General features: G+C 39.9%; 1 protein-coding gene across 1 annotated transcript in view; it reads left to right on the forward strand.

Moving 5' to 3' along the window:
- The window catches only part of GRID1 (glutamate ionotropic receptor delta type subunit 1), a 672,081-nt gene that overhangs the window by 614,840 nt on the left and 39,118 nt on the right, over positions 1–18,123 (forward strand). Inside the window, exon 12 of the mRNA XM_006915454.1 lies at positions 17,691–17,886. Within this exon, the coding sequence (XP_006915516.1) occupies positions 17,691–17,886 (196 nt within the window). The remainder of the gene's footprint in view (positions 1–17,690; positions 17,887–18,123) is intronic.

Consider the following 18,123-nt stretch of genomic DNA (forward strand, 5'->3'; position numbering starts at 1 on the left):
CTTGTCTTGGTTGTTTGTTACTTTCAAATTTATGCCTCACATATAAGTGAAATCATATGGTTCTCAACTTTTTCTGCCTGACTTATTTCACTGAGCCTGATAATCTCAAGATCCTTCTATGTTATTGCAAATGGCAATATTTCATCTTCTCTTATGGCTGAGTAATATTCCGTTGCATGTATGTACCACATCCTCTTTATCTAGTCATCTATCAAATGGCACTTTGGTTGTTTCCATGTCTTGGCCACCTGGAATAATGCTGTAATGAACATCAGGGTGCATATATATGGATAAATATTTTCAAATTTTGGGGGTAGATGCCCAGAAGAGTGATTGCTTGGTCATATGGTAATTCTATTCTTAATATTTTGAGGACCCTCCATACTGTTTTTCATAGTGGCTATACCAGTTGAAATTCCTACCAGTAGTGTATGAGGGATCCTTTTTCCTCACTACCTCTCCAACACTTGTTATTACTTGTCTTGTTGATAATAGCCATTCTAACAGGTGTGAGGTGGTATTTCATTGTGGTTTTGATTTGCATTTCCATAATAGCTAGTGCAGTTAAATATCTTTTCATATGTCTGTTGGACATTTATATATCTTCTTGGGAGAAGTGTCTGTTTAGGTCATCTGCCAATTTTTGATTGGATTGTTTTTTGTTATTGAGTTGTTTGAGATCTTAATGTGTTTTAGATACTAACCTCCTATCGGAGGTTTTGTTTGCAAATATCTTCTCCCATTCAGGTGGTTGCCTCTTTGTTTCGTTGATGGTTACTTTTGCTATCCCTGGTTTTAACACTGAAAGTCCTGAGCCCCAGGAAATCTCTCTGTCCTGTGCAAAGCAGGATGATTGGTCATGCAGCTGTAAGCACTGGTGATATAGCAATAAACCAAACCACCCAGCCCCATTTCAGGTGAAGACTTGACATTAAACAGCCAGTGATGTATTTCTTTGTTTTTATCACATAATTTCAGAAAGGTAGTATTTTATGTAAGGTTGTCAGCAAAGGCCTCACAGAAAAGGTGACATTTGATCAGAGACACAAAAAAACTGAAGTGAGCCAGTTAGAGATGTGAGGGAGAAGTATGCCAAGCTGAGGGAAAAACTGCTACACAAACTCCAAGACAGTATGGCAGGGAGGTCAGGGTGGTGAGAACAGAGATATTGGGGTCCAGATTATGTGGGATCTTATAGGCCATGTGAGGATTTTGGATGTTTCACTGTGAAATGAGAAGCAGTTGAAGGGCTTTGAGCAATGAGGTGACATGATCTGACAAAGAATTACTCTGTTTACCCCCCAAGCAATAGATTATAGAGTTATATATGGATAAATATTTATGGATAAATATTTATGGATTTATCCATTATATATGGATAAATATTTTCAAATTTTGGGGGTAGATGCCCAGAAGAGTGATTGCTTGGTCATATGGTAATTCTATTCTTAATTTTTTGAGGACCCTCCATACTGTTTTTCATAGTGGCTATACCAGTAGCCACTAGAAGCAAGAGACCATTAGAGAGATGATTTCAATATCCAGATAAGACATAGAGGGCTTCATGGTGAAGGTGGTGAGAAGCAGTCAGATTCTAGATCTATCTCAATGGAACAGACACCCAATATGCTGAGATTATATGTGAGATATGCAAGAAAGGGAGAGTTCAGCAGTGATTCCAGGGCTTCTGGCCATAGCATAAGGTAGAAGCAAGAGACCATTAGAGAGATGATTTCAATATCCAGATAAGACATAGAGGGCTTCATGGTGAAGGTGGTGAGAAGCAGTCAGATTCTAGATCTATCTCAATGGAACAGACACCCAATATGCTGAGATTATATGTGAGATATGCAAGAAAGGGAGAGTTCAGCAGTGATTCCAGGGCTTCTGGCCATAGCATCTAAAAGAACAGAGCAAATTTGACTGAGATGGATAACTAGAGAAAGAGAAAATTTAATGATAGGTTTTGGGGTTTGTAATTCAATAGCTTTGGTTTGAACACATTCAGTCTAGGGACTTATTAACCATCAAACAAAAATATCAGGTGAGCAGCTTCCTGCATTTGATAGGTGGTCAGGGCTGGGGTAGTTCATTAGAATTATCAAGGTACAGATGTATCTACAGCTGACTGACATGACCAGATCATGGTGAAAGGGATGCCACCAGGGAAGAGAGGGGATCTCTGAACAGAGCCTGGGATACCCCAAGATTTAGAGTCTGGAAAAAAGAAGAACTAGAAAGGACACAGATAAGGAGACACTTGCAAGGTGAGAGAACTAAGAAAGAGTGATATCCCAGAAGTCAAGTGAGGGAGGGTCTTCAAGAAGGATAATGATCGAGTTTGTCAAATTCTGCTGGTGAGGGGTAAAATGAGAAGTGTGTATTGGACATTATATTTGGGAGATCATTATGACTTTGATATAAGCAGCTTTTGTTCAGTGGTAGGATGAAAACTTAATCAATGTAGGTTGATGAGAAATGAGAGGAGAGTAATAGAGACAGTAACCATAGATAACTTGTGGAAGAGCTGGAGAGTGGTTGGAGGAGCCTGTGATCTCAAAGTAGGACTTTTTTGTTTTAAGATAAAAGGTATATGTGTGAACAGGCAGATAGAAATGATCCACAGAGAAGCAATTCCATGATTTAGGAGATAGAGGTGAGAACTGGAAGAGCAATGCGTTTGAGAAGGGAAGAAAGTCTATAATCCAGGAGACAAGCAGAATAGACATAAATAGGAACAAGGACAGAGCCACCATTTGAAAAAGGGGGCAGCTAGGTATTTGGTCATTTTAGAAAAGAGAGTTCTTTATAGAGAAGCAAAGTTCTCTACTGATTGCTTCTATTCTCTTAGGAAATAGGGAGCAGGGTCATTTTCTGAGAGTAATCTAAGTGGGAGGATGAATTGGACAGGGGAATTTAGAAGATTGCTAGGTAACATTAGGATCCACTTGAGGTTAGTGGTCATGATTTTAAAGTTAGACCCATAATTATATTGGTCTCCAACCTGGATTTTCCCCAGTTAAATTCAGCTATAAAAACAGAGTCGTTTTATACCAGAGTTGACTCTTCCAGATAACGTGAACTCAGTACCTATTGTCTGTCAGACTGTATGTGGGCTGGCATGGATCCAGAGATGGACAGTAAAAGAATGCACTGTTGAAATAGGGAGACAGATACATCAACAGCCACACAAAATTCAAGGGGGTAAACATTAGGATAGGCTAAGCTTAGAACACAGAGAGGGAGGTTTGGGTCTAGGGGCTAACCACTCTTCTTACTAGAGATGACAGCTGAGCTGATTCTTGGAGGGTGGGTGGGTTTTAATCATTTAAAGAGGCAGGGTATTGCATGGCAGATAGTTAGCCTGAGTGAGGGCTTGGAGACCTGAGATAGCAGGACATCTACCAGGCTGGCACCCAAGAGCAGAGTAGCCTGAGAAGAGTCTGGGAGGAGGCAGAACTGGAGTGCTGAAGGCTCCACAGGCTGAGCACCCTTTGCCAATGGCATTAGAGGTCCCCAGATTTGACTTAGTGAAGGATGTGGATGTTCAACCTCTACCACATGCCAGGGTCTTGGCTTAGTACTTGGCTCTTTGTTATCCAACCCAACTGAAGTGATGCTCACAGTCCCATCCTTCAGCATTATTAATGTACCCTGTTCACTTCAAGTGTGTAGGCTGAGTTTGGCAAGTCAGAAACACATGACATGGCACATATGCCTTCCTTTCAGAAACTCATGTCCAGCCACCCTGCTCTGCTTTGGCAGCCAGGATATTAGACCTAGGCTGAATTTCACGAGAAGATGCACAAGTGAGGGAAACTCCAGCCTGCCTTGGTGAGGGTAACTCTGTCTTAATGTGTCCTGGACACCTGGAATGGCTTAGGCCCCTTTGAGTTAGTCTAGGCATGTTTGCCTTGCTCTGGGGACTAAAGATATAACTATTATAGCCCTCTTGGAGCCCATTCCCTATAGCCAGCAGGTCTGGAGTTTGATGCAGGAGTGGGGGGTGGGGGTGAGTGAGAGAGGTCTTCCTCATCCAAGTGGATCTTGGCTGCACTGGGCCTAGGGAGTGGACATGGAGGAGACAGGATAGCACAGAGCTAAGTTCCTAAGGCCCAGTACTGACATTTGGTCAGCAGAAGGATTTTTTAAATCATTCAGATGGTACTTGTATTTACAATATAATAAAAAATGCAAATTTTACAGAATTACATTTGTAGAAAATAGAAGTCTCTCAACTGTTTTGTGCTTATTCCTCCTACTTTTGTCCTTATTTTATTTACATTTATTAATGGCTTTTTTTTCTAAGAATGGAAATATACTGTATATAAATGCATTGAGATTATTTTTTTTCCCACAGCAGTTTATTTTGGGCAACTTTTAATTTCAACAATAATAAAGGAATAGAATTTGGGGAAAAAAAGAATGTGGAGGGAAGATTGAGGAAGAGGGTGAGCACAATTCAACTGGGTGCTTGGTACATGCTGGGCCTTCTGTGGCCAGTGTATGGGGCATATATTTGAAGAAGGGCTTTGTAGCCTCCATTGTTCTGCAAGGTTGTTTTCCTGCCATGGGCCACCAGGCTCTCATTCTAAGTGTCCTCATACTGTGCTAACCTTACAGTTTCCCAAGCTGGGACTCTGCTCTGCAGTCATTCTGATGATAAACTTTGGATACAAAGGAGCCCAGTGTAAGACCCCAGCATCACTTTCCCCAGGGTTCCTTGAAGGTTCCCTGTGAATGTCGAGAGAGCCATTCCAGAGGAGGAGAGGCTGATAAGCTCCGAGCCTGCTGGTCTCTGCTCCTCAGAAGGCTAAGCTTTTCCTCGTCTCAATCCGTTCTCAACAGTCTTTTATCTCACCTCCTCTCAGTCCAGCCCAAGGAGAGAGATTTTAAAGAAACACATGCTCTCAATGCCAACTCCAATGGCTAAAACACCCCCTACATACTTTATATAATCACTTCCTTCATTTTCTATAAACCTTATTCTGCTTTATTAATCTTCAGTGCACTTTTCATCACTGGATACATGACATCAGGGGTCAACTAACTATGCCCCCACAGGCCACATCCTGCAGCCTGAAAGTTAAGATTGTTTTTCTTTTTTGAAACATTTTATAAGTGTTTAAATTTTTTTTTAAAAAAGAATATGCCACAGAGTAGTATATGGTCCTCATTGCCTACATATGTATTATCTGCCTCTTAACAAAAAGTTCACTGACCCTCGCATTACATAATTATTTGTGTTTTCATTGCTGTTGTTGTTTCTATGTTTATTTCTCTCTCCCCATCTCCACCAGGTAAACTCCGCAAGATCAGGAATTTTGATGTTCGTGCCATATTCTTAGATCTAGAACAGTGTTTAACACAAACAGATGCTCAGGAAATATGTTTTTATGAATGAATGAATGAATGAATGAATGAACGAACGAACAAATGAAGGCCCCCGGGAAACCTTTCAAGCCCAAGCTTCTTGAAGTTTCTCGACCTTCACCTGAGGTCCTGTCTATCTTGAAGAACCTAGGTCTCGGGAAGAAAAGAATGGGAAATGTGGCAAAGCCAAGGGTAGGAAGACAGTGCATGGGAGAAATATCAGAGAGAACACAAAGCACAGTGGAGAACCTTGGGGAAGAAGACCCAGGAAGGGTTGGGAAATGGGCAGGGAGATGGCAGCACTGGTATATGAAGGTCCTGTAAGCAGATTGTGGAAATGTAGCCAGGCAATCCCCAGTCATTTGTGCAACATCATCTCTTGCAGATTCAAACAGGAGAGATAGAAAAGTGAGATGCTGGAATGATAGTAAAGGCTTCTGGGGGCTGTAGTTAAGATACCTGCAAATAACAAGAATGAGCACCCCCACCCTCCCATGCCTTTTGGGCCATTTCATTACTTTTCTACTCAGGGAAGAAGACTAGGGCCTTGGGATTTAAATGTATCAGGCCCATGATTATGAGAACCCCACAATTGTTGAAATATGTTTTGTATATACTGTATATTGATTCTACTCTTCTTGCAAGTGTATTTATCTCCATTGCCAATGTAAATACTTCTGTAATATGCAAAGATGTATTTATAAATTCTGAATTATTGATATTTCTCATGTTGCAAACACATTTATCTCTTTGTTAATAAAAATATATCTAGGAAATAGTGAAATTAATTTATGGAGAAAAGTATGGGGAGGGAGAAAGGTGGTACTGAGCTGGGTAGACTGTCCTTGGCTACTGGTGAAGGCGACCTTGTGGGACTTCCAGAAGGTGCATATTTAATTGGAGAGAACCTCTCTCAGAGGCAAGGGATACTTACAAAACCCTTTTAAAAGGCAGTCTGTTGTGCTCATAAGGAGTCAGCTCTTTTTTCAGTTAAGGGAGACCCCAAAAATCAGCAATCTCGACCAGGGGACACAGAGAAGCAGCTCCTATTAATCACAAACCCAGTTTCATTTAGGGTACCTTCGAGTGAAAGATATGATCTCAAAAGTAAGCTTGGAGGAGAGGCTAAGCTTTGCTTTGGGGTGATGATAACACTAAACATTACTAAAAGGTAAAGTAAGGAGAAGGCAGCAGACCACAGAGATAAGATGTAAGCTACAAAGTGGACATGATTGCACTTTGACTTCTAATTAGTGAATCCAGACTCAGGTGAAGACATGCTTTTAAGACATTTTTTCCTAGCAGCTTTCCTGGCACAGATGCTCACTACTTCCTCAGGGAGGCTTCTGCTAGGCAGTTACCATCATGGTCCATAAAAACAAGGGTCCAGATTGCCTACCACAGATGTTTTGGTGTTTCTATGCACATCCTGGGTTCAAACTACCTCAGATGGTCTCTTTAGGCATCATGAGTGCCTAAAATGTGTACTGATCACAAGGTGGCAGGTTGGGCACTAATAGCAAAGCATTTGCACGTACCATGAAAATGAGATGGATATTTACTGTAGGCATCTTACTGGCAAGACAGATGGACAGATGCTGAAAAAGGTTCTGATCATGTGAGCCTGGAAGCACTGGAAACATGTAACCTGCACACAATTGCTTCCATCCAGGTGTGATTGCCCTGGTGCCATCACCCATCACATGGTCTCTCTACTTCAGCCATTTGATGACTTACTGAAAGCCTAACAGCAGAACTAGCATTTATTAAACATTGACTACATGCTGGGTATATGTCTGTGATTTTTAATCTTCACTAATTCTGTAAGAAAGGAATGAATTAAGAAAACTAAGACCTCAGACATTAAATGACTTGCCTCAGTCAACGGTTCTGGAACTTCTGCTTACATCCGAATCACCTGAAGGGCTGTGAAAACACAGATTGCTGAGTGCCATCCCAAAGTTTCAAATTCAGTAGATCTGAGGTAGAGCCCAAGAATATGCATTTCTCAAAAGGTCCCAGGTGGTGCTGATGCTGTCTCTAAAGACCACACTTTGAGAACTACTGGTCTACTTCAAATACCTAAGGCATCCAGAGGCAAGATTCACACCTATGTCCATTTGATTCCAAAACCTTTGTGTTTTAGCCGATGTGAATTGCCCCACAGTGTGTGTCCTAAATGAACCATATTTTTTCACGTACCAGTGGCTTCTCAGGTAATATCTTCTCTTCCTGCCCCTTGGTTCTCCCTCTGGCTACTTCTACCCATCCTTTATAACTCAGCTTAATATTTCCTCTTCTGGGAAGTATTTCTTTTTTTTTTTTTTTTCCAGAAGGAGATGGCTCCTCCCCCTCTGTGTTTCCAGGAGTCTTCATGCAGAATTCTATTTTAGTCCCTCTCACATTGTTTAGCTATTTCTCTAACCATTTGTACATCCTTCACTATGGACTCCTCGAAGATGCCTACAATTTAGTCTTTGCTCTATGTGCCACTGCATCTTACCTAGTAGGCATTTAATAACTGTTGGTGGAATAACTGACTGAATGACTTCATCCAGTTACATCATTCACCTTAGGTTTATAAAGATCCCTCTTGTGATGGGCAGCTCTTCATCTCTCTGTGGAATATGTATATGAGGGGGAGAGGGTGGGACACTTTCTAGCAGTTGTTGCTGAAGAGACAAATTTGAGAAATGTGTTAAATTAAGTGTGCTGTCTCCTCTAGGCTAGGCATTGCTCGCTTGTTCGGAAGGGTGTCCTATCTGAAGTGAACATCTGTCTTCTGCTTACTACCAGTGTTGGCTTAAAGCCTGGGTGGCTGGCCACCTCTATTTTCCTTTATTCCTCCCCATATGTCCCTTCCAAAACTGTGAACTGCCACAAGAGAATGAGTGCCCCCAGGTAAATGACAGCTTTGGTATATGAATAGTTGGACCCTCCTGCTCAAAACTCCAAATAGCTTTTTATAGATATATTCACTTTGAAATATTATGTCAGTACCTACTGTGTGCTGGGCATGTTAGTGAGCTTGGAAACTTTCCTTAAAAGAGGAAGAGTGAATTTGAGCTAGGAGATATCCCTCCACACAGTCTCAAGGTTATGAGAGGTGATAGGTGGAGATGATGAGGCTGAGCCGTGAGTCTGGTACTGCAATGATGGAGGTGGTGTTTTGGAGTAAGAACACTGAGCTTTACTAGGAAAGAAATGGATGTGAAGCCATAAACATTTGGGCTGCCATTTATCATCTAGAGATGCTCCCTGAGCCTCTGGCCAGGGGTACAGGTTGTGAATGAATACCAAGAAGAAAAAGGAAATCTCCTTTTCAAATGTGGGGATGAAACAGTAGTGCCAAGCTCCTTGGAAGTTACACATTCATTCCATACTCATGGAAACTGCAGTAATTTAGAGCAGTTCAGTATTTAGACTCAACTGTGTAATTCATTCTGATGTTTCTCATTCATCAAAGCCTTGTGTTTGTTTGTATTACCATGAGAAAAATAAAAAAAAAATGGGAGAAAAAGATCTTCCTCCTTTCATTATAAGCAAATTGTGACGGAGTTACAGCCCTTGGGGGCCCTTCAAGCAAAGGAACATCTTGCTTCAATTAGATATAAATAATGAACAATAATTAGAAAGATTTCTTCATCGAATTTGTTATTTTATGTTTCCTTTCATCTGTAATGTGTTAAAATGAATACTGAGCTGTTTTTGGGCCATGTACCAGGGCCTGAAGGATTGCCATGGAGTGTGTCTCCAAAGCAGAAGGAAGTATTCATCGCTGGCTCTACTGTGTACATACTGTGAATATTGGTGTCGACACACAGTCCAATGTCATGGATGCAAAGACAGACCTGCTTCAATTCTAATCCTCCAAATTCTTAGACTCTATATAAGAACACAGAAATATAATAATAGTGAAGAATAATTGCTACTAGTTATTGGGCACTAAGTTTACACCAGGCACTGCTCTAAGAACTAAATACACATAACCTCATTTAATCCCCTTTATAGTCTTTGCTACAGGCTCTACCTCTGACCTTGTTTTTAAAAGATTTGAAAACTGAGGCACAGAGAGTTTAGCTAACTTTCCCAGGCCCTCAGTGTTAGTGATGGTGGAGCTTGGAGGCAAGATAGGTCTTTGGATGCCAGAGTTTGCCTTCACTCTGCTTGCCCTCACTCTGATGTGCTGTTCTCTGTAATCAGTGAGATCATGCTGCTGTAGAAGCCATGAATAGTTTACAGATGGCACAAGATGGCAAGGGATAGTCATGCCTTCCCACTGGGAGAGGAGGCAGCTGGATCTTCAAGGGGTTTGCAGAAGTTTATCAGGTGGATGAGTGAGATAAAAGGGATTCCAGACAGAAGGGGCACAATGGTGTGGTGCAATAGGTGGGGACTGTGTGGAATTTCCCATTTCAACATTGACTATGGGGCTGTGTGGAGGCGGGAGTCATAGCTGGAGATGAGACAGGAATATGGAAGGCTGTGTAGGTCAGGTAGAGAAGATTGAATCTCCTCAGAACAATGACTCAGTAAGAGGCGGGGATGGTATTCTAGTTGATAAAAAGGAGAGACAGATTTCCAGAAAAGAAATAAAGATCAATTACATTGAAGCCTGGAGAAAGAGTCTGGCTTAGCACTGAACTTTTTGTTTTTTGCAGTTCTATTCTCTGTGTGTGTCATTCTCTCAACAGACTGAGCCAGGAACTGCTTATCCCACAGCAAGTAAGAACTTTGTGCTAACTGGTCCTTCCTGGTCTGAATATGCCCCTTTCCTAAAGAGGGCTCTCCTTCTCTGCCCCTAGCTCACTCATCTGTTCTTGGGAAGCTTCTGGGCCTTCCCAATACACTTCCTCCATTCAATGTTCACTTGGCCTGAGCTGTCTGCTTCTCTTCCATGTACAAGAAAGCGACCCTCCTCAGAAGTGCTTTGTTTTATCTTCACCATCTTTTAAATAATTGTCAACACTTAAAAATCAAGTGATCTTGACATTCTAGTCAAGATGGCGGAGTAAGTATAAGCTGTGCTTTCTTCCTTCCATAAAAACATTAAAATTACAACTAAATTATAAAACAATCAACCTGGAGAACCATCTGAAGACTAGCTGAATAGAATTCCTATACCCAAGGATATAAAGAAGAGGTCACACCAAGACTAGTAGGAGGGACGGAGATGCAAAAATGGGCAGACCCTGCACCCGTGTGTGGCAGTTGAGCATTAGGATATCTTGGCTCCTTCCCTCTGGAGGAGCCAGGGCTCCCCAGCCCAGGGTTCCAATGACACGAAGAGGCATCCCCACAAAATCTGTTTTTAAAAGCCAGCTAGAATTCTAACTATCCAGGTGAGATGAAAGGTTGCTGGAAACCCAAATGTCCCCTTAAAAGGCTCATGCACATACTCATTCGCTCTCAGGCACCCACCCTGGGCTCCAGCTGAGAGACAGTAGATCAGAGATGCCAGAGACATACTTGTGTGGCTTCAGGGCAAGGGCTAGAGAGACAGCAACCATTATCCCTGTGTTGAGCCCTCCTCCAATACGGACAAATCTAAATCTGCATTGGCCTGGTAGCTCCACTTGCTCCACCCTGGTCATTCCCTGAGACCTTGTCCTATTCAATTTTGCTACTCAAAATGCTAGAGACATTTTTTTGTGTCTGAGCAACCAACCCCACCCTGCACTGTCCACAGGAGGCTCTTACAACAGTAATCAGCAGGCCTCGGCTCACATGCCTCTGGAAACACTTAGCTCCTGCCTAAGCAACAGTATTTCTTGAGCAAATCTCAGGGGTCTGCAGGCCCAAGGCAAGCAGCAGCTCACCTTAATGTGATCTGAGACTTTTGAGAGCAGCCAAAGGCTCAGCACTGGCAACAAATCTGAATCTACACTAACCTGGTAAACACCACTCACTCCACCTTTGTGACTATCTGGGACCCCTCCTCACCCAACTCATGTACCCTCCCAAGGCTCTTTTAGCTGCTGAGTCTTACAGGCAGCCAGCAGTCAGCCTCAGGGGTTGGGGTGCCCTGCGCATTTTGCTGAGCTGCCAAAGACCTGATACTAATGGCAGCTGGCCTTAGTTGGCTCTGTGGCCTCTCTCATGTGCGTCCAGGTCTGGCAAAGGCAACGACTAACTGTGAATTGCTTTGTAACTGCCAGGTAGTCCCAGACTAGTCACAGGCATCAGCTAACCTTGGCCTACATGGGAGCCCCTCACAAGGAGCACCAGAACCAACACAGCTGGAGGCTGACATTGGATTACAACAGAGCACAACCTGATTAGCCCCCCAAATGGCACAACCAAAGGATAGTCTCAACAGGCACAAGAGTCCCCTGGGGCAAGTCTCACTCCATGGATTCAGCCCCTACACAGTAGCTCATACCTGTGGGCTTGGCCAATCCTTAAAGCCAGTCGGCCTGAGAGTTAATTCTACCCACTGATGTGCCAACAGTAATTAAGGCTCAACTACACAATAGAGCACACACGATCCACTGAAGGGATATTCCTGGAATACCTAGTATAGGTGATCAGGGAGACTGCACCATGGGGCCACACAGGGTACCTACTACATAAGGCCACCTGGACAAGACTGGAAGACATAGTAGATCTACTTAATACATAAAAACGAACACAGAGAGTCAGTAAAAAATGAGAAAACAAACATGTTCTAAATGAAAGAACAGGAGAAAACTCCAGAAAAAGAATTAATAAAATGGCAACAAGCAACCTACCAGATACAGAGTTCACAACACTGTTATAAACATGCTCAAGGAACTTAGTGGAAGAATAGAAGAGAATTTCAACAAAGAGATAGTAAGCATAAAAAAGGACATAGAAACTATTTTTAAAAAAAAAAGTCAGAAATAAAGAATACAATAACCGAAATGAAGAATACACTAGAAGGAATCAGTGAGAGATTAGATGAAGCAGAGGACTGAATCAGTGATTTGGAAGACAAGGTAACAGAAAACATCCAATTGGAACAGAAAAAAGGAAAATGAATTTAAAAATTGAGGATAGTGTGAGAGACCTCTAGGACAACATCAAGTGTAACTAAATTCACAGCATATAGGTGCCAGAAGGAGAAGAGAGCAAAAGATTATGAATGTATCTGAAGAAATTCTGATGGAAATCTTCCCTAACCTGGCAAAAGAAATAGGCATTCAAGTCCAGGAAGCACAAAGAGTTCCAAAGAAGATGAATCCAAACAGGCCCACACAAGACACATCAGAATTAAAAAGACAAAAGCTAAAGACAAAGAGATAATCCTAATAGCAGCAAGAGAATGGCAGCTGGTTAATTACAAGAGAGCTCTCATAAGACTGTCAGCTGATTTCTCAACAGAAACTGCAAGCTAGAAGAGATTGGAATGAAATATTCAAAGTGATGAAAAGTAAGGACCTATAACCAAGACTACTCTATCCAGCAAGGTAAAAATTGAAAGTGAAATAAAGACCTTCCCAAACAGGAAAATGCTAAAGGACTTCATTACCATCAAGCCAGTATTACAAGAAATATTAAAGGACTTCTTTAAGAAGAAGAAAGGTGAAACAAAGAACATAAATATAAATAATAAAATGGCGATAACTATGTACCTATCAATAATCACTTTAAATGTAAGTGGATTAAATGCTCCAATGAAAAAAACATAAGGTAGCTGAATGGATAAGAAAACAAGACCCATACATATGCTGTTTATAAGAGACCCACTTCAGATGAAAAGACACAAAATACACAAGCAGACTGAAAGTAAGGGATAGAAAAAGACATTTTATGCAACTGGAAAATTTTTAAAAGGTGAGGTAGCAATACTTATATCAGACAAAATAGACCTTAAAATGAAGGCTATAATGAAACAAGGATGGACATGACATAATAATAAAGGTATCAATCCAATGAGAGGATATAACCCTAGTAAACCCAATGAGAGGATATAACCCTAGTATAACCCTAGTAAACATTTATACACCACACATAGGAGCACCTAAATATATAAAACAAATATTGAATGACATAAAGGAGGAGATTGACAGTAATACAGTCATAGTAGCAGACGTTAATACCCCATTGAAACCATGGACAGATCTTCCAAACAAAATCAATAAGGAAACAGTGACCTTTAATAATACACTAGGTCAGGTGGATTTAATTGATATTTTTAGAGCATTTCACCCCAAAGCAGCAGAATATACATTCTTCTCAAGTGCACATGGAACATTTTTAAAGATAGATCGCATGTTAGGCCACAAAACAAGTTTTAGTAAATTTAAGAAGATTCAAATCACATCAAGAGTCTTTTCTGACCACAATGGTGTGAAACTAGAAATCAATTACAAGAAAAAAACAACTGAAAATACGCAAATACGTGGAGGCTAAATGATATGCTACTAAACAATGAATGGGTTAACAGTGAGATCAAGGAAATAAAACGATATCTTGAGACAAATGGAAATGAAAACACAATGACTCAAAATCTGTAGGACACAGTGAAAGCAGTCCTAAGAGGGAAATTCATAGCAATATAGGCCTACCTCAAGAAACAAGAAAAATCTCAAACAGACAATCTGATCTTATACTTAAAGGAACTAGAACAAGAACAGCAATCAAAGCCCAAAGTGAGTGGAAGGAAGGAAATAGTAAAAGTCAATGGAAAATGGAAAAATAAATGAAATAGAGCCAAAGAAAATATAAAAGATCAATGAAACCAAGTAATGGTTCTATGAAAGGATAGACGAAATTGATAAATATTTAACTAGACTCATGAAAAAAAGGCAGAGGACCCAAATAAATAAAATCATAAATGAAAGAGAAGTGACAACTGATTCCACAGAAATACAAAAAATCGTAAGAAAATACAATGAGAAATTATGTGCCAACAAATTGATCAGTCTGGAAGAAATGGAGAATTCCTAGACAATCTTCCAAGACCGAGTCAAGAAGAAACAGATAATCAGAACTGACACATTACTAACAAAATTGAATGCGTGATCAAGAAAACTCCCAACAAACAAAATTCTTGGACCAGATGGCTTCAGAGGTGAATTTTACCAAACATTTAAAGAAGAATTAACACTTATTCGTAAACTATTCCAAAAATCTCAAGCTCATTTTACAAGGCCACCATTACTCTGATTTCAAAATCAAACACACAAACACAGACATTACAAAAGAAAAAAATTATAGGCTGGTGTCCCTGGTAAATATAGATTAAAAAATCCTCAACAAAATATTAGCAAAGTGAATTCAGCAAGACATAAAAAAGATCATACACTATGATCAAGTTGGATTTATTTCTGGGGTGCAAAGTTGGCTCAATATCCATAGTCAATTACATGATATACCACATAAACAAAATGAAAGATAAAAATCATACGATCATATCAAAAGATACAGAAAATGCATTTGACACAATCTAACATCTATTAGTGATAAAAATTCTCAGCAAAGTCAGAATAGAGAATATACCTCAACATACTAAAGGCCATATATGATAACCCACAACCAACAACAGACTCAATGAGGAATAGCTAAAAGTGTTTTCCTTAAGATAAGGAACAAGACAAAGATATCCACTTTCACCACTTTTATTCAACATAGTATTGGAAATTCCAGCCAGAGCAATCAGACAAGAAAGAAAAATAAAAGTCATCCAAGTTGGAAAGGAAGAAGTAAAGCTGTCATTATTTGCAGATGACGTGATATTATATGTAGAGAACCTCAAAGAGTCCACCAAAAAAACTGTTGGAATTGATAAATTAATTCAGTAAAAGTAACAGGATACATTATTAATATTCAAATATCAGTTGTATTTTATACACCAATAATAAACTATCAGAAAGAAAAATTAAGAAAACAATCCCATTTGCAGTTGCATCAAAAAGATACCTAGGAATAAATTTAACCAAGGAGGTAAAAGACCTGTACTTGGAAACTTATAAATCATTGAAGAAAATACAAATAAATGGAAACATATACCATGTTAATGGACAGGAAGAATCATCATCATTAAAATGTCCATACTATTCAATGCAATCTATAGATTCAATGCCCCTATCAAAATACCAATAGCATTTTTCAGAGAATTAGAGAAAATAATTCAAAAATTATGTGAGATCATAAAAAATGCTGGTTAGCCATGATAATTTTGAGAATGAAGAACGATGTTGAAGGTATCACACGACCTGGTATCAAACTATACTACAAGGCTATAATAATGAAAACATCATGGTACTGGCATAAAAACAGACACATAGATCAATGGAACAGAATAGAGAGCCCAGAAATAAGCCCATGTCAATATGGTCATTTAGTCTATGACAAAGGAAGCAAGAATATGCAATGGAGTGAAGACAGACTCTTCAATAAATGGTGCTGGTAAAACTGGACAGATAAATGCAAAAAAATGAAAATGGACCACCTTCTTACACTGTATACAAGAACAGACTCAAAATGAATTAAAGTCTTAAATGTAAGACCTGAAACCATATATTCCTAGAAGAAAACATAGGCAGTAAACTTTCTGACATTGCTCTTAGTAATATATTTTCTGAAACAAAAGAAAAAATAAATGGGACTATAACAAACTAAAAATGTTTTGCACAGCAAAGGAAACCATCAACAAAATGAAAAGATAACCTACTCATTAAGAAAATATTTGTCAATGATACATCTGATAAGGGGTTAATATCCAAAATTTATAAAGAACTCATATAACTCAAAACCAAAAAAAACAAACAACCGAATTAAAAATAGGTAGAAGACCTGAATAAACATTTCTTCAAAGAAGACATAAAGATGGCAAATAGACATATGAAAAGATGCTCAATGTCATTAATCATCAGAGAAATACAAACTAAAAGCACAATGAGATATCAACTCACACCTGTCAGAATGGCTATCATCAATAAGTCAACAAACAAATGTTGGTGATTATGTGGAGAAAAGAAAAGCCTCGTGCTTTGCTGGGATTGCAAACTAGTGGCTGGTGCAGCCACTAAAGAAAACAGTTTTGAGGTTCCTCAAAAAATAGAACTGCTTTGTGACCCAGCAATTTCACTTCTGGGTATTTATTCAAAGAAATCCGAAACACTACTTTAAAAAGATATATGCACTCCTATGTTCATTACAGTATTATTTATAATGCCCAAGATATGGAAGCAACCTAAGTGTCCATCAGTACACAATTAGATAAAAAAGAAGTGATACATATATACAGTGGATATCACTCAGCCATAAAAAAATAAAATAAAATCTTACCCTTTGCATCAACATGGATGGACCTTGAGGGTATAATGCTAAATGAAATAAGTCAGATAGAGAAAGACAAATAGCACATGATCTCACTTACATGTGGAATCTAAAGAACAAAATAAACAAACAAAACAGAAACAGGCTCATAGATATAACGAACAAACTGATGATTGCTGGATGTTGGAGGGCTGAGAGAAAAAAGCAAAGGGATTAAGAAGTACAAATTGGCAGTTACAAAATAGTCATGGAGATGTGAAATACAGTATAGGAAATATAGTGAATAATATTGTAATATCTCTGTAAAGTACCATAGTGAGTACTAGACTAAATGGGTGATCATTTCATAAATTATATAAATATCTAACCTCTATGCTATACTCCTGAAACTAATACAATGTAATATTAAATGTCAATTCTAATTGAAAAGTCAAAAATATTTAAAAATCAAGTGATTTCATATAAAAACCCAGCTATTTATTGAAAAACAAATTGAAGGGAGATCCTCAAAAGGTGATGATTGAGTGGAACTCCAGAATAGCTGCAAGCTTTGGAGGGACGTGCATCTTAATTAGCATAACTCCTGAATGTTCATCTGCCCCACACCAGCTCTGAGGGTCAGAGACCAGTCACTGTCATCAGTCTTAACATGTTTTTCTTTCCTATGCTATAGGCTTTTGATTGAGATCTTTAGTATCTAGCCTCTCATGTTGTTCTGACTCTTACTTTGTGATTGTGTATATGTTTCTACAGCTAGACTGTAGGCTTCTTAAGAGCAGGGATCGTGTCTCATTCATCCTTTTGCTCCTTGAGCTCTGCACAGGTCTTAGTTTTAGGTGTTCGATAACTTTATGGAATTAATCTACAGTAAGGAAACATAACTGTGGTAGAATGAAGCCTTGTGGCAAGTTACTCTGCGGGCTGAGAGATTTGTGCTGCTGGGGGTTGGGAGTGAAGAATGTGGATCATGGACCATAGCTGGGCTTGGACCTCAGAAGGGTCTTGCAGCCCATTTGTATCCCTGCAGTAGGCAACCTATACCCATGCTTCACTACATTTTTGTATTTCAGGACATTCCAAGACCTGTCCAAACAAGTAGAGATATCTTATGGCACCGTCCGGGACTCCGCTGTGTACGAGTACTTCCGAGCCAAGGGCACTAACCCCCTGGAGCAGGACAGCACATTTGCCGAGCTCTGGCGGACCATTAGCAAGAACGGAGGAGCTGATAACTGCGTGTCCAGTCCTTCAGAAGGCATCAGGAAGGTAGGCGGGAGCTAGCCACCTGGGCATGCATAGGCTATGACAGTGATGTAGGTATGGTGATCCTGAAAGTAAGAGACACTTTTTAGGTGGCATCTCCTATGCACAGCCTTCTCACTTGCAAAGTGATCTTTCTTGAGCAGGCTAGATAGGCATTTCTTACAGGCATATGAGTGTCAAGTGGGGGGACACACATTCTTTAGGCAGATGCGCATTTTTTGACAGCAGAAGCAGAGGGGC

The sequence above is a fragment of the Pteropus alecto genome, unplaced genomic scaffold, assembly GCF_000325575.1.
Source record: "Pteropus alecto unplaced genomic scaffold, ASM32557v1 scaffold155, whole genome shotgun sequence".
In the NCBI taxonomy this organism is placed as follows: domain Eukaryota; kingdom Metazoa; phylum Chordata; class Mammalia; order Chiroptera; family Pteropodidae; genus Pteropus; species Pteropus alecto.